This window comes from Hippichthys cyanospilos, chromosome 12 (genome assembly GCF_059441005.1).
Source record: "Hippichthys cyanospilos isolate Australia breed blue-spotted pipefish chromosome 12, RoL_Hcya_1.0, whole genome shotgun sequence".
NCBI lineage: Eukaryota > Metazoa > Chordata > Actinopteri > Syngnathiformes > Syngnathidae > Hippichthys > Hippichthys cyanospilos.
Genome location: NC_142380.1, coordinates 1467111 through 1488795, shown reverse-complemented (window position 1 = coordinate 1488795; position 21685 = coordinate 1467111). Strand labels below are relative to the sequence as shown.

General features: G+C 46.2%; 1 protein-coding gene across 2 annotated transcripts; it reads right to left on the bottom strand.

Annotated features, from left to right (window-relative positions):
- Window positions 1-629: 629 nt before the first annotated feature.
- On the bottom strand, window positions 630-21217 carry st6galnac5a (ST6 (alpha-N-acetyl-neuraminyl-2,3-beta-galactosyl-1,3)-N-acetylgalactosaminide alpha-2,6-sialyltransferase 5a). Of its 2 annotated transcripts, none has more exons than XM_088430098.1 (5): window positions 21019-21217; window positions 19559-19759; window positions 5278-5690; window positions 2397-2504; window positions 630-1574 (listed from the first exon to the last, which is right to left on the bottom strand). In XM_088430098.1, exons 1-5 carry the CDS (start codon window positions 21037-21039, stop codon window positions 1343-1345), a joined length of 975 nt encoding a protein of 324 aa, XP_088286224.1. In that variant the 5' UTR covers window positions 21040-21217; the 3' UTR covers window positions 630-1342. The 2 variants fall into 2 exon arrangements, with proteins under 2 accessions (XP_088286224.1, XP_088286225.1); XM_088430099.1 differs by having other exon boundaries at window positions 21025-21212.
- Window positions 21218-21685: the final 468 nt, after the last annotated feature.

Genomic DNA, 21685 nt, shown 5'->3' with positions numbered 1-21685 from the left:
TGCTAGCAGCGATAAAGGGGCTCCTCCCACTCCATTTCTTAGGGGAAATTCTCCCAATGATGATGATGATTAGCCAGGTAGCGTTGCCAGCTGCCTGCCAAGTCAATCCACCTTTGCTCACCAAAATACCGCAATTCCCGAAGTATGGGACGCACCGGTGAATAGGACGGCGTCCTTCATTTTAGCCTCAAATTCTGCCATTTTCTCTCTCGGCCTTATGGACACGCCAACACTTTGGCGCCAATGTCAAAACTACTACTGCAAAACAGAATTCATCATCTTTGTAAACTCTTATCTAAATTGGTGCACGGTGTTTCAAACTTCCCGTATTGTGAGCGGGAAGTAACCGCCGCGCCAGTTTACTGTTCAATGTGCTCCAAGCACTTGTTTTTCTTCATAAATACCCAAAGTTATGCAATATCCGAGTTCGGGCAAGTTTCGGATTGCGCGCGTATGTCGAAAGACCGCAATTAATAAACCAGTGTCATGGAATACCTTTGCGTTGTTGAAGCGGTGCAGACGGCTCGATACTTTGCCACTCTTAATCGTACCTGCTGGAGACATCGATCTCGATCCTCTGACTTTTCGGAACATTCCAGCGTGTGAGCAAGAATGGACTCGGACGCTGGTTCGGTCCGCTTCGTGACACACGCGGTGGATCTTTTTTATTGAAATGAATTGCATTTGGAATTCAGTTCTGATCGATTTCGTCGGCCATTTGTGTACATTTTTGTAAGACATAACATTCTTGCATATAAGGACTTACCTGAGTAAGTGAGTTCTGGCCTATGTTAACGGTGAGCTCATATTTTATGCGCGCTTTATATTCACCGTCCCCTCATAGTAGTCCACCATAACATCGACCGTTTTTAGGGGCGTCGATATTACTGGCGTTGCGGGCTCGGTCGTATTGCCGGTGGCTCTCGCTGTACATCGCAACGTGCCCCGCCCACTTTCAAAATGGCTAGCGACTTGGAATTTAATCGCAGTCGTTTGATTGTTGACGGCGGTCCAATGGAGGTGGTCTTGAAGCGCCGAATGCAAATGAGGTCAACGCGTCGGCAATTTTGGATGCCGGCGCGCCCTTAAAAATCTCTTCGTTGGGAGAAACCGAAGTTGAAGTCACTCGCGAACGGCGCTTGCGCGCGCGCGCGATGATTGACGTTGCCGCGAGCTCTCCCGAGTCGGCGTGAGACCATGACGCTCACGCCTCGTTTAACTTCTCCTTCGCGGGCGGGGAGGGGGGGGTGGTCTCTTTAAACGTCTTCCGTGCCACGCCTTGGCAGCCGGCTGGAAATATTTTCCTCAAAATCAGCATCAAATTCCGCTCGCCTCGGTCCAATCACGTTTGGCGTCCGGCGGTGCGGTTCTCCGGCAGAGGGGCGGGGCTCCAGTCGGGCTGGTAGAAGTGGATGTCAAACGTCCGCGCCCATTGGGCGAAGACCCGTTTCTCGGTGATGAAGCGGTGGTGGCTGCCGCGTCGGCCGCGCTCGTGCGATATGTACATGGCGCACTCGTCGGGGCCCCTGGGCTCGTAGTAGTGGTACGGCACCGACGGGGGGCCCGGATCCCCGCTGCGGACACAGGGCAGAGCGGCGCTCAGCCACAAATTCGCGGTTTTCTTGATCGTAATGATCCCGCCTCCCGGTGGCCGAGGCGGGCGCAACAGAAGGAGCGCCGCAATCAATTTTTTTGGGCCTTGCTCCTTTATCGTTGGTTTCACACCAGCTAATCCTTTTTAAAGATGGCGTCGCCAACACTAATCCGTCACTAATATTCATGCCGCTGCTTTTCCGAGGATTGACCGTTTAACCTGGTCCTTCAAAAAAAAGCACTGCTAATACTGTATCTTTTTTTTTTTAAGCCTTCTCGGAAGACACAAGGCGGCCCTCTGGATCGAAGCACCACACTGGAGTATGTGACAAATTCAATTCCGACGATTAGCCTTTCTGGATCTTACAAGGTGGCTCTCAAAGTAAGGCAAACTAAGGTCCTGCTTCTTGATCATAAGCACACATTTTTGCGCGTACCACTCAGTTGTATTTTCAGGGTTCCAAGTGATACAATTCAATGCTTTTTGAAACTGTTTCCGCATTCATTTAGGGGAATTTTTTTTTTTTCCACAGTGTGCCTCACAGGAAACTCGGCGCAATTCGACAATAATGCGACTAGTGATACGGTATCGCTAGTGCTTGCAGAGTCGACTCAACGAGTCGTCCCTGAAAATAACGAGATGAGGTTTTTGGTACGTCTTGGCGCGCACGGAGGATAAGGAAGAAATTGTTGTCTGAAATGTAGCTTACGGGGCACGGTGGCTTGCTAAGAACGGTTGAAAAACAAGAAGAATGTAGAGCGTCGGGATGCAAAGCCGCCATATGCTAACGGCGACGTCTCACCTGCAGAAGTCGGGCGAGACCATGCCGTACACGTGGATGCGGTCGCACAGCTCCAGGGCGATGGTCATGGTGAACCAGCCGGTGCTCAGCCACGACTTGGAGATCCTCCTGCCGGAGAAGGGAGGGAGTCCACACATTTGAACTAAGAAGTACTAAGTAATTCACGAATGAAGTACTAAACTTTTCGGTACTAAAGTAACTGATTATTTTAAGCGCGAAAAATACTAAAGTCATTGAATACCAGCCTATTTGAGACGGGCTTTGGTGGAAACCGGCTTAAACGAGCGATACAAATGACGGGCGTCAAACGGCGGAGGCCTTGACGGGAAAGCTGTCGGCGTGACGACAAAACGTTCAATGACGGATGAGCAACTTTGAACGAGCCCCAAATGGGATGGAATTCTTTTGGGCGAGGGGGGAAAAAATTGTCTCCTTCAGAGTGTCAAGGGTGCTGCCACTTGATAAGACATGACATTTTTCAATCATCGATGCGATGGAGACGCGCACAAACGAAAGGTCACACCCAAAGATTAGGCCTCTTGTTGCATCTGTGTTTATGATGGCGTGTATTTCCCAAAAGACGGTAATAAACGAGACAAAATGGAATACCCGTACACATAGCTCCATACTTTACATGTGTAAATTCTTTATATTTTCTTGTGCACATATTGTTGTTATATATTTGTTGCCGGTTAAGTGGGTTTCAGATTTCCTACATTGCGAGCGGTCAGCGAACGCCTCACCAGTGTCAAGTTGAATGCGCTGGTAGCAGTTTTTCATTTTCCCCGCGACACAGCTCGAGTTCATTTTAGGTAAAATGCCCCAAGTTTCTCAGTAAGCAGATTATTTACCAAATATTGAGAGCTACGTTGTCAGTGCTGAGCTTTAGCGAAATGAGTTCCTTTGAAAACGTTTTTGATGTGTAACACCATCTGCTTTAGTTTCACTGAAGACTTAAGTCTTAGATTCATTATTTAAATTAAGATTACACCTAAAAATGCAAAACCGTTTTTGATATAATCATTAGCTTGACTCAGGACTAACCGTTGTGGAAAAAGTACAGCGTTGAAAAACAGCGTTTACAAATTAAAGATGCAAAATGTTTCATTGTGCGAACGTTAGCTTGAGTCAAGGCTAAATAAATGATCTCGCGTGTTTACAAACGCAAAGCCGTCAGCGACTTGCGTGTGCGCCCGCCGCACTGCGGATGCATTTGCGCTTTTTTTTTTGGTGGTGATTTTCTTTCATCTGGTCGGGGCCGCGTCCTCACAAGGAACCTCGCGGTTCCCCTGTTTACGCCCGCGTGACCATGAATAACACGCAGGCAAATGTCGGGCGGCTGCGAGCGGACCAACGCAAATATTTACCCCTCCAGCTCATCGTGTTTGCCCGCTAGACTCCTACAATTGAACCAGCTCTTTGATTACGTGTCCCTCTGGGTGGTAGGCTTTGAAATTTGAACAACTTTGCATTGGTAAAACTTTATCAAATTAAACGCCTTTAGTTTTTAATTACCACACACACATATATATCTTTAATGATGTCATTACCGTATGCTTATTTCCCTCTTTGAAATACATATTACCACCGTTTATTTTTCAGGAGGAAAGCTGGAAGGGATTGATTGAACACCCTGACAATCGAATTGGAGGAAAGGGTTTGAAATAAGAGTATTTTGAGCGCTGTCGAGGAACGAATGGCGCTTGTATCTCAAGGCGCGAGCGATCTTCTCGTTCTCCTGCTTGTTGGTGAGCCCGCAGTGCTTCTCAATTCGAATATGCCGAGGCCCCTTCGGAAAGAGAAAACTTTTAGCGTCCCCCAGACGTGCTGACCATAAATAAGATTATCTTTCAAAATTGTTACGTGATACCTAAACTTTTATCCTTTTTAACTTGAACAAAAGAAAAGTCAACTAAAAATCGAGTAACTCAACTTTCAACAGCTGTTCATTATTTTTTACAGCGTTTATATGAGTTACAGCATAGTCTAAAACGGAAAAAAAATAACCGAGTGCATCAAAAGTGCCTGAAAGTAAAACCGATCAATAAATACAATTCTTATTTTATGACACTTGACATGACAAAAACAAAGCCATTTCCCGTTGGCGCAGACTGGTTGAAGAGCCTCCCTCTTCACAAGCTTTCCCTCCCCGCGCGCGCAAACGGGAAAGTCTTGATGAGTGCAAACGCTTGGCGTCATTCAAGCGGCCCCGGCTGGATAAATGTCCGAGCCGGTGGCGAAGCAATTTCCCCCAAGACGTTCGTCTTCACCCAAGTGGCGTTCAATCTCCTGCGACAAAAGCTCTTGCTGAAACCAATAGACTTCCTTTTTATTCAGTATTAACCCTGAGCGCGCTTGCGGCTCTCCCGAACTTCTCCCTGCAAACAATGCTATAGAAAATCGTCTCCTTGAACAGCTAAAACGTGCGTTACAAGAACAAGGACGTCCTCCTTCCTTGGCCGAGGCTTTTTTTTTTTCTTTGTGACAACCTTCAACCATCACAATACGATAGCGACAACGCAATTTGGAATTCTTCCGGCAAACTTGTTTTCCAAAACACTCCATTTAAGTCCACGAGAATTTTCACTCATTTACTACCACTGACTTCTATGGACGTCAGAGATCGGCTCTGCAAGTAATATTGTACAATAGTGTATATGCAGCGTTCCCTCATTTTTGGTGCTTCATGGAGACAGGAAAACCTCCGCCGGGATCAAATTCCGTCAAGTAGAATCACCATAAAGGTGGCCCCTGTTGTCGGTACCTGTTGACTAATCGGGAAACACAGGAGATTCCCTCACCAGAGCTGAGCTTGCACTCGGGGTAGCGGCTGTCACGTGTCAACAATTGAGGTGGATGGAAGGCGCGCGTGAGATGTTACCTGTCCTTGCCGGTTTCCCTCTTGAAGAGGTCGTCGAACTGCAACATCTTCTGCCAGGAGATGATGTAGACTTTGAGGGCGGGCAGCACCTGGCTCATGAGCCGCAGGTTGTTGTAGACCAGGCCCTTGCCGTCGCGCCGCATGTAGCTGCTGGGCCCCCAGAAGATGAAAACGGCGTCCTGGCTGGCGTTGAGCAGCTGGTTGCGACTCCTCAGCACGCGCTGCATGCTGGAGTGCGCCACCACGCGCAGGGACGTGCGGCGCCCCACGTCGGACGCGTAAACCCCCGCGGCGGGCGCGTCGTTCATGCGGATGACGCACTCGGCGCCGTCGATCTCCTGGCCCCGGGCGCCGCCGATCAGGTGGCCCGAGCTGGTCACCAGGGCGCACGTGCGGCAGTGCATCCTGAGGGGCTGATCGCACGGAGGGAAAGGGATAAGTCTTCGCAAAATAGAAAAGTCTGTCGGGCTACGTGTGTTGCGCCGCCATTTGTCTTCCAATACTCTCTTCCTCATGAGCGTCCACTTTTGTGGACTTTTGTTTTTGCTCTCTACCTGGCGGGTCAAACCTTGGCTGCAAAGGCTTTTAATTTTGACCAAAGGCCCGGGCCAGGAGCGGACAGATGGGATCTTTCCATAATCCGCCAGATTAAAATGCGGGACGTCTAGTAAACACGTGCCTTCATTTCAATAGAAAATGAACAAAAGCATTACAACAGTGTTATTCAAATCCCACGTATTTAACAATTCAAATGATTCTCCTCCCGATTGATCATTTCAACTTTGGCGGGCCGGATTATAAATCTTAACGGGCCGCATGTGGCCCCCGGCCCGTAGTTTTCCCATCCCTGGTCTACACCCTTTGACTCATTTGAGCTACCCTACTAAATCCCAGTCACCTCTCCAATGATGTCTCATGCGTTTGGAAGGGATGCCGTTAACTTTGCTGAGACAAAACGGACACAACAGAGGACACGCGTGAATAAATAGGCCGGCGGTCTGGAGGATATAACCCCAACCTTCTTTTTTTTTTTTTTTTTTTAATAATTGTTCCCTCCCTATGGGTTAGGGCGATCGAACGTGTATGCACTGTTTGCATTTTTTTTCAGTTTAAATTTAGATGGCACGAACGTTGGGCGCCATGTTTATCTAAAGCCAACTGGGTGGTTGCTCCGTTTAGATGAATGCGAAACAGAGATGCGCACACCTGGGGCAACCAAGCTACAAAAAGCGTTTGAGCTTTAAAACGCTTTGTTGACAACTAGCGAGCGACGCCACCTCCTGGGTGCCCGCAGCTTGTCATAGCGAGCCGCGCGACGCCTTCAAAGCCAGGGCCTTCGCAAAGGACTGTTTTACGCCCACCCTCGCGGCACACGTGGGGGCGTGTACAAAAACAGTAAAATGCGATAATAGCAAAAGTAATTGCCCTGCATATTATTATTATATACTTATGAAATCGAAAGAGGAATATTTATTATGTCATAATAAGAGTATTCTGACTTTTGAAGACTTTTTGCAATCCAGGCTAAGCCAATCATCAAAGTCATTGAAAGGCTTGCAAATATTGGCCGCTAGTGCCACCCGGTGGTTTTGGGGTGTCAAGACAAAGATTTCTATTGTGCCGTGTTCGTCAGTTGCCTTTGAATGAATTATTGCAAAAATCAGGGGAAATGCGTGATAGAACATGGGGTTTTTAATATGTCCAAAATAACTATATTTCCAATTTTGAATGGCAGCAAATGAGCCTGACATGGGCTAAACCTCTCCTCCTCCAGTTTGCGAGCATTTAGAAGTTACGGCAGTGTGGCATATTGAAAGTCGTCGTGTTTTGACAATCTCTGCAATATTTAGCCTGCTAGTGTGTGTGTGGTTTTTTTTTTGTATCAAACAGTCCGAGTTAGCTCAAAATTTCCCCCAGGGTTAATTGCAAATATTGCCATAACAAGCTCGGCCAACAGGAGCAGCCAACTGATGTCCACCTGTTTAAAACAATATTTTTTGAAGTCACGTATCCATACGATTGGGGAAAAAAAAGGACATCTTGCATTTGAGGAACTGCGGTATTTGTTTTCTTATTGTAACTCTCTGTATACTGACTGCCTTCAAAGCTTGTGATGAAGCGTCTTGCACATTACGTTCATTGAAGACTCCAAATGGTCCCATTTTCGCAAAAACGTACATTATGTCCATAGAAAAATAAGTAGCTATACGCGCTAGTGACTTCTAAAAGCTTCTAAAAGCTTTGCTTTTGGTTTACTGAGATCAATTTTTGAAAAAAGCACTGCCAGCTCATACATGAGCATTCTTGAGCATTATTAGAAGCATTTTGACCAGACTTTTTTCACCCGGTGCTTTCTTTTCATTTTTTGTTGCTTTTAGCGTTTAAAAGCATACATCCACCGCCGACGCATAATTGGACAAAATGGGCTTCATTTTTCATGGCGCCGCTAATGTAACATTAATGGCGCACTTGTAAGAGTCCGTCAAGCCGGGCTCCATTTTCAAGGCGCGCCCCGGAACGTTGGCAAGAATAACGCCGTTCCAAACGTAGGCCGGAAGGATTATAGCTGATGATCATGTGATTGTGAAGATTGAGATGAAAGCTACGGAAGCGGCGGGAGCCATTTGGTGCTTGATGAAACGCGGCGCTAATGAGGTGCTAAAGCGGCCCCCTCGCAGGTTGGATTTGTACCCGGGGAGCCCTAAACGCTCGGCAGACCTCCTCGGCCTCCAGCCTCGCCGGCCGCCGAGCGCTCTCTTCGGGGACGTTATTACCGAGAAAGCGGCTCACCTGGACTCGTTTGACTTATTCCAGGCGGAGCCTCGTGACAGCCGGATTTATTTGACTTATTCCACATGGCTTGGCCTTAAACCTGGAGGCTTATGACTCATTCCGGGCGGCGCGCCCTTAAAACTGGAGACTTATTCCAGGTGGAGGGCTCTGACATTTGGTTTCCTTTGATTTATTCCGAGCCGTGCGTCCTAACAACCGGAGTGGTGAGGTGTTCCGCGCCTGAATTTCTTGATCTCCGGCGGAGTGTCCCAATAATCACAATGCCTGAAGTCCGTTCTGATTGAGTGGAGTCATGTGACTCATTCCAGATGACCAATTATTCAGTGGGCGGTCAAATAATAATCAGGTGACAATGAGCAAGCGAAAACAAAATGCTTCACAAGCTCGAGAGGAGGAACAAAGCAAACATGTTGAAAGTAAACTCCACTCTAGCTTCTGGAGTTGGATTGATTTATTAGATTCCTATCTAACTATCGGATCCTTTCGAGTGCATCCAAACCACGCATCCGACCAACCGGAGTCATGTGACCTATTCCCGGCGGACGCTCCTAACAGCTGGATCCTAATCGTCGGGATCTCATCACTCTTTGTGAGCGAGAGTCCTAATAAGCGTGTTTTGCGACCGTTAGGAGGCGAGCCGCAGTCACGTGCGGCGGACAAACATTGGCTGTCGCTACTAAATCAGCAGCCGTTCACGTTGTTAACGTCTTGGGCCGGCATGAATCATTGATGTGCTCCAAATTGCTCGTTTTGTACTTTTCCCCAGCGCCGGCGGCGCAACAGCGCTCACCGTCTCGTTGATTCCGCAGACGTGCTTATGATGGCCGCCGGCCTATTTGCTCTCATTGGAGAAAAGCGTGGAGAGAGGCATGAAAACGGAACGAAAGTGGAAATGCTTGCAAAAAATCTCAATTGTTTTTGAACGGCTGCTCCGGCTTTTACTCGGGACGCCAAACGATCTCGTGATAAATGATGATCTTCGGTCGTCTCGAGGGCTTACTTTCGTACAAAAGCGCGACAAGAAAAAAAATTCCGTCAAATCCCTTTCGCGTCGGAGAAGCCTGAGACATACGCCGTAATTGGACCGGGTAGCGTTGTGATCGGTGTGAAATGAACTTGTACACCTTTAACACGTTTGGGTAAGCCTGGATTGTTCAAAAGTTATCAGTAGGAACGGCAACTGGGTCAAGTAGAATCATTTAAACCTTGGACTTTTGAGGGCCACATCCAGAAAAGGATGGCTGCAAAAGTTTGCTTACCTCTATTATACGAAAAAAAAAAAAAAACGTGAAAATACATCCCTGGCATTGAATGACTTAACATTAGCAAAGGAATGAAGCAATGTTAATTGAGTTCCAACAACTGTTAACTACTCCTTTACAGTATTTACACAGGTTACAGGTTAGTCTAAAACTGAACAAAATAACCAAGTGTATCAAAGTGCCTAAAATAACAATAATATTAAAAAAGTCAATTCTTATTCCTTTGCAATTATACTGCAGATGGGAAAAACAAAGACTTTTCCTAGCCTCACCCCCCCGCCCCACTACTTGATCAGGACTAGTTTAACATGAGTGAAACCAACCACACACCACAGAGGGTGTGCACACTTTTGCAACCACATTGTACACCTCTGATTTACATCTGTGAAGTATTCTGTATCAATCCGACTAATTAGGATTACTTAGTAGATGGAGGCAATTCTGGGAGGGGGGGGGGGGGGGGGCAGGATCGGGTCACGGATCGGCCATCGCTGTAAACGCTCACGTGCGCAAGACACGCAGATGTCGATTAATGGCGAGTGTGTAATTAAAGAGAAAGAAAAAGCCGGCGGCGGCTGTAGCGCGCACGACGGGCAGCTTGTTTTCCAATTGGCTCCTCGTTGGCGGCGGCCGATTCGCTCAGGCGTAACGCGCCCGATAATTGCTCCTTTCCCGACGTCCGGATCCGTCCCCGGAGAAGCGCGAGCGGGCCATTACGCCTGATGGATGCCGTGCCCCCGCAGAGCCGAGAAATAGCATTCCACTCTTGCTATTGATTATTTGGTGGGATGGGGGCGGGGCGCCGGCCGGCGAGCGCCGAAGAATCGGTCGGCGTTACAAGACGGCAATCGTGCGGCGCCGCGGGGCGCCCGCTCGTCCGCCCGCTCGTCCAAACTGCGGCGATTTTTGTCATTTCTAGGGACCCGACTCAGGTGGGGTTAGCAGAGGAACTCATCTAATGCTTGCCACTTTTTCACGAGGCGTCTCTTGGACGGAGGACTAATTGGAGGGCTATTGTCCTTTTTACCTTTTTTGCGGTAGCATATAAGCTTTCCAAATTTAGGCCAAAGTACCCAAAAAATATTCTGTGTCCGGTGTTCTGCTGAGATGTTTGTCCCAAACCCTTGCAAAATACAACGTTGTCTTCTATAATCTCCATTTTTGTGCAGCAATTTCCACTGCACGCTTTATTTTTCATTGAATATTTGCTACATAGAGATAGTTTAAATAATACATTTATGTTTACATTCTTTCTTCTTCTTGGTACTTCACAATATCTTGTCCCTGGTAAACTAAACATGATGTCCTTGAGGATAAATAGTACCGAACTTCTTATTTTTATTTTTTTGGAACACACACATGAATTTTTTTTTTAGTGCCTCTTGTCCCGCTGCCAACTTCATCCTGTGTGAAAATTCTCAGCCCTGCCTTCTCTGCTCGCCAAGAAAGCAAAAAAAAAAAAAAAAAAAGTCACTAGGCCCCAATTAACTTCAAAGAGGCGGCCTGTTTACTTAACTGCAAGCAACCGTTGCTTCATCCCCTGTGCAGTTACTGGCCTTAATTATCTTCAAAAAAGCAGCTTGTTTTTTTTTTTTTTCAACTCAGCAGGCAGCTGTTGCTCCTCCCCGTGCGTAACTGCTCGCCCCTCCCCTTTCTGCTCACACAAAAAGCTGGATCTAAAAGTAAGCGGGCTTAATTCTGGTCAAAGCTCGTTGACTCAACTCTGCAGGCCCCACGTGCGTAACTGCTCACCCCTCCCCTCTCTGCTTGCTGGGAATGTGAGAAAAAAAATACTTCAAAGAGGGGGTGCTTTTTCTCAAATTTCTATTAAGTATATTTTGTCTCAAGTCACCTCAAAATAAAAAAATAAATCTTGGCCAGCCATGTTTTTGTGATGGATTTTGTGATTTTAAGGTCACAAAATGGCAACGGGTACTTGGTTGGAGGACAGCGAGTGGTCAAGTAATATTCCCTCCTGCAGGATGCTGTCTGAGGCAATTTTCGTGGTTTCCATTCTCAAGGGTAAGCAAAAGTGTCAAACTAAGTTAGAGAGCGTACCGAGATAGCTCGCACAAAGCGCAAAGTGGAAGCCCAAGGCAGCGAGGAGAGGAGAGCGGAGGGGAGCAGAAGCCGCCGCGCGGCAGCACCAATTACGCTCCACTCAAACGTCAGCCTCTCAAGACCGCCATCAAAGGTGCGAGCTCGGCGGCGGGAGGGGAGGGGAGGGGAGGGGAGGAACGGAGCCCGCTCATTTGGAGCTCCCCGGCCGACGCTTAATGAAGGAGAGGCGCCAAGCGGAGGGGAAGGAAACGCCGGGACGTCACGGGAGGCCGTCTGGTTCCGAGGACGCTCCCAAGACCAGAATTGGGATGAGCCCCTCGTTCAGCGCGGGTCATTAAAAGGCGTCGAAAAAAGAGGTTTTGTTTGTAATCAAAGAGCAAGCGTAGGCAGGCCGTCGGGGAAACACGCAGGCGTTTATGCGACGCTCCCCGCCATTGTCACCCCTTCAAAAGACCGATGAAAAATTCCTCGCTCCCGTTGTGCTTGTAGTAAACGGGGCGAAGCTCACATCCTATGAACTCGTTCAATGCCGATGATGTATTTTTACATATTTTTAAGTCATCTATCCATCTAAAGCTTTGTAAAAATACGTCTTTGGCATTGAATGAGTTAAAGATGTACTTTGTGGTTTTTCACTTTTGGCGAGGGTGGCTTTGGGTCCCCATTAACCATGCTCTCTTCCGCTCTCCTCTCCTCGCTGCCTTTGGCTTCCACTTTGAGCTTTGTGTGAGCTTCCTCGGTACGCTCTCTAACTTAGTTTGACACTTTTGCTTACCCTTGAGAATGGAAACCGCCAAAATTGCCTCCGACGACATCCCAGGGATTACTGTATAGCGAAATTTGACATGTCCCGGCTTTAAGCTGAGTATTCACTGCAAGTAAATGTAGCCATTATTGCAGCCTCCAATAGGTTTGCCGGTATTTTGGCGTTTAGCTAGTTATGGCAACATAGCTAGTTAGCCAGCTAGATTGACTGGTAGCTAGCTAGTGATAGATAGCAACAGCTAGTGATTTTGTGGAACATAAGTTGATTTTTTGTTCCAATGAATTTGCTCTTAATTTGAAAAGATAAGTGTAGTGCTCCTGTCTCAGAATTAAAACAAATCAAATTAGGTTTGCTAATATGTTTAGTGGAATGTGGTTTAGATGCCTCGCGTTAGCATTAGCCAAAATAGTGCAGGGCATTTCAGGCACTTGCTAGTGTCATTTGATGTTGTTGCTGTTTGTGATCCAACAGCAGCAGCTTCATATATTTTTACCGCTGCACTGTCCTCGCTGAAAAATGCTGCCGCCGTGTCCTCACCCAGCATGCACCTCTGCCCGCGCCGCAGGCGCCCGCGCTCTGCCCACAAGGCAGGACGGCGTGCCGTTCAACCTTCCAACGTCTCCTCAACAAAGTACGAGGCAGTCAACTTCCTGTCTCGCACCCCCCCAGCCCGTGAGCTTCAATTAGTTTTCTGTGTGGATTCTGGCTCAGAGAAAGTGAGCAGACAATGGAGTTGCACCGCGTTGCAACATGCTGTGTGTGTGTGTGTGTGTGTTTTTTTTTTTTTCCTTTCCCCCACCCTGGCTATAATTGGCTCCCTTTCAGGCCGCCGGCCTCCGGTGCACAGCGTAACCTCCGTGCAGCCGGGAGAAGAGACAGCTTCTACCGCACGCACGCACGCCAGCGCTTGCTCAGAATACAAAAGACAGCAGGGGTCAAAAGATCCTTTTTGCTTTCACGCCTATTTTTTGTGTGTGTGTGGTGGGGGGGGGGGGGGGGGGGGGGGTTGTTGTTGGGGAACAGATGGCTTGTGACAAGGTGACAGACAGGAAAATGAAATGCAAGCAGAAGGTTGGATGGAAAACGAGAAGCGAGACGGGTTTTTTTTTCCCATTTTTCTTGCGCTGTCGTGTGTGTCAGAGAAGAAGCGCTCGGAAAAGTAGGACAAGGGCAGCTCAGGGGATTCGGGGCGTCCTTTGATGACAGGACCTTACTTTGCTATCAACTAGCACAGGGGCGCTCCATGCGTCGAGCGCCGACCTATTGTTGGCGTCGTCCCGCATGAAAAATCCGAGAAAAGCCCTCCTTTGATTTTGTTGTTTTGACAATCAAACGTGATCCACAACAATCCCATCTCGTTTAAATCACGAGCAAAAGATCACCAAGCGCTAGACCGTCGTTGCCGCCGTGATTCTGGGAAGAACTTCAAAATAAAAGCGCTCCAAGGCCATCGGCGTCCAACAGCTCGTGTTATGTTGCAACGTTTGGCTCTTTATTTATAATGCGGTTTTTGGACATTCTCCTGTGTATTTCGCTGGCCCGACAAGCTAAAAAAAAAAAGCCTATTACTGTAATTCCTCAAATATAAGACACACTTGAGTATAGGACGTACTTTTATGGTCAAATTCTGCTACTTTCTATGTGTACAGTATACACCAACACTGGCGAATTTCAAACGATAGCAAAACAGAATCAAATTTATCTTCCTAAATTCTTCATATTTTCTTGTGTTCAGATCTGTGAGTTATAAATTTCTTGTGCGTTAAGTAAAATCTGCTTTTTATAATAATAATAATAGTCATAATAATAAAGTTTTGTTGATGTTTTGGGCCGGCTTGTTTGCCTGTATATATTTCCAAGGTTAGCGAAAGCCGCTCAGCAAGTTGACGCGTGCCGTTGTGCGCCGCGCAATATTGATGCTCGCTCGTCACGCGTGTCGTTAGTGTCGTTGCCTAGCGAGACGCGTTAATTGCCCCCGCGGGAGCTCGCTCCGGTGTTGTCTCCAGCAGCCTTTCGCTGTAATCACAACGGGCAAAAACACATTTTGCCGAAGCCCGCCGCTGTCCCCGTAAACTTGATGTCACGTAAAATTGGTGGCGCAGAACAAAGAGTAAATTGGGCTAATGGCCTATCAAACGCCGGATCGTTTCTTGCTATTATTTATCAAGTATGAGCTACTAAGCACTTGCGTAAAACTCCTCTGTCAATTACCGTCTGTCAGCTACCAACTGCCACCATCAATATCTTGGCTTTGTTTTTTTCTTTGTTTTGATGACGAGATTGCCATTACGGCACGGATGCTAATTACAAAAGCACGATGTATCACAACAGTTAGCAACTAGCGCCGGCCAGCGTACGCAGAGGAGCCCGCTCCAGTCACCCCAGCCAGCGTCTTCAAATGCTGAGTAGTTTTACTTTTAGTTTAATTTTAAGAGTGCTTAACTTCTTTTGAATCACCGTATTCCCCAAATCATCACCTCGGCCCGTAAATGGCAAGTTTGGTTAAGCGTTAGCATTGCTTAGGGGAAGTTAGCAAGCTTTTTTTCATTGCTAAGATTGGTCAAAATTTTATATTAGAAACAAAACAAAAACAACCACTGGTATGTGGTCGATATTTTGTATTAAAAACACAACAACACCGAAACATTTACTGTTATTTAGCCTTGTTCTTGTTTTGATGATGACGACAATGCCATTACCGTGCAGGTGTTAATGATGCTAATGAATAGCATGTTGCTGATAGCACAAAGGCTAACAACTAGCGTGGATATGCTCAGAGAAGCTTGCTCCATCCATCTCAACGTCTTCAAAGGGTGAGTAGTTTTACTTTATTTTCATTTAGCAATACTTAACTTCTCATGGAAACCCGGGGAACCCCTAAAATGATAAGTAACTTTTAGCATTAGCTTGCTAACATTTACGAAGATGTTAGCATGTTAGATGTTAGCAGTTTTCAGATAAGATTAGTCAGTAATTTGTGGGAAAAAATAACTGCCGCTACGAGTTGACTTTTTCTTTGTTTCGATGACGACAACGCAATGCTAGCGCAGATGCTAGTTACATGACTTACGCACTCTTGTTTTGATTCCTCAAGGTCAACAATTTGTAATTATAACAGCCACGGACTGACCAAAAGCATACATTTTTGAAAAATGTGAAATTCAGCAAAATGTGACTTAGGAGGTTTTTGGCCCGACGCCAGCGACGCGTTGATGAATTTGAAAAACTTTGCCCGCCCGTGTCGACTTAATAAAGTTTTTATGATAGTGACAGTTCAGGGCCCAGGATGTATTATATCACTTTGCATGATTAAAAGTGACTATTTTAATCAAGTCGCAGTGCATAAATGTCAAACTGGGACACGTTTGCTGCGTTATTAATGAAATGCTCAAAGGCGGCAAGTTGAGTCGCCGCTGGCAACGTTAGAAAAGGTACATTGGAAGGGCCTTTCCAACAATTCAATTCATTCCGCCTTTTTAGAGGTCTTGCTTTTTATTTAGTTTGCGTGCCAAACAATGCATTTGATTTATTTTGTGAAAAAAACAATACCGGTAAACAAAGAAGAAGAAAAAAAAGGAACTTGCGGCCAGCTGGCTTTTGCTTGTCGTTTACATTGAAGATGGATGTTCTTTTGGTTAAGTATGCGCAAGTGATTATTATTCAGCAATACGGTGATCCTGTAACATCTGCATTATTTCTGGACAAAACACAGAAAGTAAAATCTAACAAAATGAAAGCATCCAGCATTTTGCAAAGGAGTCACTAGAATCCAATGTGTGCGTAGCAATATGACGCTTCATTTTCCATTTCATTTGCTCATAATTTGAAAAGAAACATGTCCCGTTCCCGGGCTGGCCAATATGGCCCCGAACATTAAATCTCATTTTGTGGTTTTAATGCATTTTAAATGAAGTAATAAACCCGGCAAATATTCATCGCACACGAGACGTTTTCTCGAGCTTGCGGGAATTTCTTTGAGTTTGACGTCTCCGCGGTGAGTTCATCTTGGAGGACGGCTAAAAATGGCCCAAATGAGCCTAAAATGGCCGCCGCAAAGCAAAACGGCAGAGCGTGCCTTTTCCCGTTCGCTTTCTTGAGACTTTGAGTTAACGCGCGATTCGCGCAATTAGCATTCCGCTCACTCCCCGCCCGAACTTACGCGAAAAATCGGACTTCAGCCATCAGTCCTTAACCGCGGGGCGCCAGATTACTCCCGTCAAGGGAACGCTTATCGAGATGCTCCCGCCATCTTCTTCCGTAATTGCTTCCCGGAGGCCCCGACGGCGGGGGGACGCGCCGCCTTCAACTTCCGAGCAGATCCGCCGCAAGCTAAACATTTTCCTGCCTTTTAATGAATTCCGCGCGCTAAAGACGCTCGCTTTGAGTTTGATGTTTTGCGAACGGCGGACGGACGTCCCGCAAACGTAATTGGCCAGATTTTGCTCTCCAGCTGGCTGATGGCGCGGCGGCGTCCTCCACAAGACGGGAGAAGAATAGCTTTGTGAAATATTAAAGGCCCGGCGCAGCGACGTCGAGAGCGACGCCTCGTTAGCTCGCCGCCGCAGATGGCGCCGTTCTTGCCTTCCAGCCGCATCTTAGAAGCGACCGCTAAATTGTACCGGAATGTCAGCGTATTTTTTTTCCCCTTGTTTTTTACGCAGGCTAATTAGCGACGGCTGCTGATTAGCTCGCTAGCAGTAAACAAACAGACTTGTAGCAACTCTGTCACACACAAAGTACGCTTGTAGGCATGTGTTTCTTTCCGCTTAAAGTAGCAGACAAAAGTTTGGGAACACTTTCTAATTCAGTCTTTTCATTCATTGTGACGCGTTTTCACGAAACCGGGTTTATGTGTCTGAAAATGAAAATTCCGATGCACGTATTCTAATTGTAAAGTGAGATTTCATACCGAGCGGTAGCTGAAAAGTGAAATCTCTCGTTTTGAGACGTTTTGCCACATTCATCTTTCACTTCCATTACAATTTGAACCGTTTAGCTGGCGGGAAATGAAAGTGGAGACCTTTCGGGAGATCCTGTTAGAAATCTCCAAATGGCCCCCTCTGTCAATTTTGTATTTTCGTCAATAAGTCAAAGCTAATCTCCATCTTTCAATCCTTGGCAGCGAGTGAGTGCATGCTTTGAAACTATAATTGAAAAGAAAACGCTGTCGCGTTTCCCAGCGTCTATCCTATTTGACCATTGTGCTTTTCCTTCATTGTGGGCCTTTCGTTCTACTCTGGCTATGAAAGCAGAAGAGACAGAAAAGCGATAGAAAGCCGCAGTTTGCTCTACTTTGTGTCAAGGTCATTTGAGGATGGATTTTTCTCTTTTTGGGTCTTAACGCGATGCGATGTGATCGTCCTGCTTCTGGTCAAAATCTAACGAAAGGAAAGTTAAGTCCTTACTTTATCGCTTGACTGTTTGAAAAAAAATGCAACGGACGCAACCGGAGCAAGAAAAATTGAATGGAAAATGTAGGCTGCAGCAGAACACAGCTTATAATTTCTTCTTTTTATTTCAAACTTTTTGTCAAAGCGCCTGCTTACAGCCTGAACATGCCAAGAGCAGCACCAACACATGTTTAACATAACACTGGTTCACTGGGATTGTTAGAATACAGCACCAACACAAGGGTAACACACCTGATCGAAAGCCAACAACAACTTAGGGCACTGCTATTTTATTATTATTATATTAGGTAAGAATACGGGCGATATACAAATGCACATCTCTGGAACATTCTAATCTCTGCGTTTATAGGACACACCCATACTTTTGTCTTTGGAATTCCAGTATATCTCAAGACTTAAGGGCCCAGCAAAAGTGCAACTTTGTGAACTTTGACACGGTTCTCGCACTCCTTCCAGCATGGCAACACGGTGCCAATCATGGCCGAGAAGGCGCCCCAATTTCGTTTGCACCCCTTTCCCCCTTTGGGCTCACTATGATTGCAGGATATCGCTCTGGCAGTTTCCCATGTCAAGACAAGCGGGAAAAGACTTCCATCTTGAGCTTGTCTGCCCTTTTCCATTTGCGCACATCCTTTGCCACATCCCTCCGCTCCCTACTTTTATTTGCCTTTTTTTTTTTTCTCATTCCCAACTTTAATTTTCTTTGCCTTATCAGAGCCCAGCGCTGCGGCACAGCCGGCGAGGAATAAATTAGACCTCCTTCTGACCTCAATCACATTTGTTGCATTAAAAGAAAAAAAAATGCGCTTGTGAAAAATGATCATTTAGGGAAGATGCACAAATGCAATATATATGGAAAACAACATTGCGGGCGTTTGTCCGATTCCCGCGCCTATGAGGGATTCCACTATGCGGATTAAGGCGCTAAAAACAGCGTAGCCTTATTTTCCAATCACAACTTACCTACTCAAGGTTTTCTATAACTTGATGGCGGGACGCGAGTAGCGGCGGCTTTCATGTTAGCGGCTAGCAGTACTAGATGCTAGTAGCGTTTAGGCTAGCAGCACTCAAGACTCAAAAGGCAATTTGACCGACGCGAAAGACTCAATGGACACCAAGTGTGCCGTTTTAGCCGACAAAAAAACGCTTGTGTGGTTTTGATTTAAGGGTGCGGACATTCAATTCCTGGTATATATTTACTTTTGATTTCAAATATTTTCCAGTGTTAGGCTAGAGAAGGTTTTTAAAATGGCTGGTCCTTAATGAGCTAAAATAGCTTATTATAAATAGTTTTATTATCATAATTGTAATTTTCGTTTTATTTAATATTTATTTTTCTTTGTTGTCATTTATTTTGTATTTATTTAATTTGATTTAATTTGTATTTATATATATATTTTTTGTCCAAATACCGGATTCTTTGATGGAATTTTCAGTAGGATATTTGAAAATTTCCCATTGCCGCAGCCTTACGAACACACTACTACTCATTTTGATGACTCGTTTTGAAAAGCAGTTTAGTGCTTTACACTGCCGCGTTTTATTTTATTTTTTGGGGCGGCCTTTCAATTCCTTCGGTGGCAAAAATAGATTTGATTTGAGTTCCAAGCTTGGTCAGAGAATGGAAAAACCCCCAAACGTATTCAGTCATTTCAAAAGCAAACGAACAGGCGTCCCTTGTGCCCGTTGAATCCTCGGCCCGATTGGGCCGGCCGCATCCCCTTTCTCCGCAGCCCGCGTTTACGTGGGATCTCGGCGTGGCCCTTTCAGCCTCTGTGGATGCTGCGCGTCACTATCATTTAAAGGCTCACATTGATTTTTCTCCTCCTGGCAAGAGTCAAGATGGCGGCGCGGGCTTTCAATTAGAGCGTGCGGGATGTAATTGTAGCCTCGCTTGTAATGAATACGGACAGGCGGGCGGGCGGCCGGCGAATTGTGATAAATGGCCCTCTTCCCGATTCGGCGCTTCGCGCGGGCCGGCCGTTTACCTCGTGCTCCATGATGCTGCTGTAGCCCTGGAGGGCCTCGGGGCGAGCGCGGGTCGGCCCCGGGGGGGCGCCGGAGGGCGGCGCCGGGCGCTCTCGCTCCGGGGGCCTCGCCGGCGCGTCGGCGCCGTGGAAGCTGCCGTTGTAGACCAGGAAGAGGCTGGCGCACAGTAGCAGCACCAGAAGCACGGCCACGCCGTGGCGCTGCCCAAAACAAAGGCGTGCTTAGCTTTTGCTAGCTTGCCGTGGAAAACACGCGGCGTCTTCAAATTTGCCATATGAACGTAAAGAAATCGGATCAAAATCGGTTCGCCGTACACTGCGCCAGTGCTTCTCCATTAGATTTTGCAAAGACCCACCCCCCAGGAAAGAGAAAACCTTTTGCGCCCCCCCCACTCGTTCCACAAAGTAAAAATAAATAATCTTATCTATAAAAACTATCATTTTTAACCTTAACAAAACAAAAAAGCAATATTAATAGTTTCAACAGGTAACTACGTTTTACAGCGTATATACGAGTTAGTCTAAAACAGAAAAAAACAACAAAGTGCATCAAAATGCCTTAACTAATCAATAAAAGATACCAATCCTTATTTGATTGCAATCACACTTCACATGGCAAAAACAAAGCCTTTTCCCTGCGCTCGCCCACTCGTTTACGGGCGGGAACCGTAGGTTTGACACCGCGCGATTTACACAATCTTTCATTCCCATCTTAACAAAAATACTGGAAAAAAAAATAAATCAATTCTGAACTTGTCAATTTCAACACAATCAAAAAACATCGCAATGACAAAAAAATCTATACAGCAAACCCATTTGATTGATAAAAAAAACAACGTTATCGAAATCAACACTTTAAAATTGTCTTAAACAAACACTTGATTTTACCCATCCGATAAACGGGAAAATTATTTAATCAAAAAAAAAAGCAAGCAGGAAACTTTGTAATGACTCTCTAATCACCAAATGCCATGCCCGACGTTAAATGCCACTTGAAATCAGTTGCTAACCGAAACAGCAGCACGTAGAATAAAGTCTCTCGGGTCCATGGAAAACCCTCCTGATACGAAGCCATAGTGACTTGAGGTGCTTTCAGGAACACATCCGAAGATAGTAATTCCTACGTTTAAAAGTTATTTTAGTCTATGACAAAGGCAAGCAGTTTGCGCTTATCAAATCTTGATCTGTACTGTCGCGCAATGCACCCTCTCACTTTGCGGGAGGGGGGCAAAAACAATTCGGGTTTAGTTGCGGGGGCACATCTGTCGACTGCATTGTTGCGAACCTAATCTTTTGATCCGACAGTCAGTGAGCACAGCGAGCTTATGCCGATTTTCGGAGCGCACTTCGCTCCACACTGATGAGATTTCAAGCGTGCACGACATGCCTTAAAAAAACATCAACGGGGGCCGAAAAGCAAACAAACAAACGAAAACAAAAAAAAGATGATGAAAAACAACCTTTACCAGCGGCGTCTTCATCTTGAAAGAGTCAAGCGGGCTCCGCGCGCCCGCAAGCGGTGCCTTTCATGCTCCGCGCGCGTCCGGGGTCCGGCTCTGCCCAGACCGGTCTGGAGGAGCGCTCCGGTTCTGCTCGGGCTCCCTCCTCGGAGCCCGGGCGACGGATGTGCACGATCGGACTTCCGCCGGGTCCTAAAGCCTTCTGCACCTCCACGCACTACGCATAATTGGCACAAAAAAAAAAAAATACTTACGCTCTATACATTCCGCAGAACTACATGTGATTGAATAATAAAAATAACAACATGACAAAAATAATCAAATTAATACCACTGTTTTAGTATTTTTTAAAACTTAAAAAAAAAGTACACGTCATGTGATAAGGAGCGTTTGGAACCCGGAAGTAGAAAAAGTGCACAATTACATGATCATTCAGCACCGACATCGCAATCACAACTCTGGAATGCATTCAAGTAAAACAGAAATCAGTGAAGTAGAAAAACGGAAAGAAAGGAAAATAAAACGAGTCAAATTAGTTATCAAGTCCTAACCCTTGCTAAAAATCCTGCATATTTGTATGTCAATATTCATAACGAACTGTATTGTTTTTAAGAATTTTACAATACTTCCAAAATGTATAGATATGACTATACTGTATATGAATATG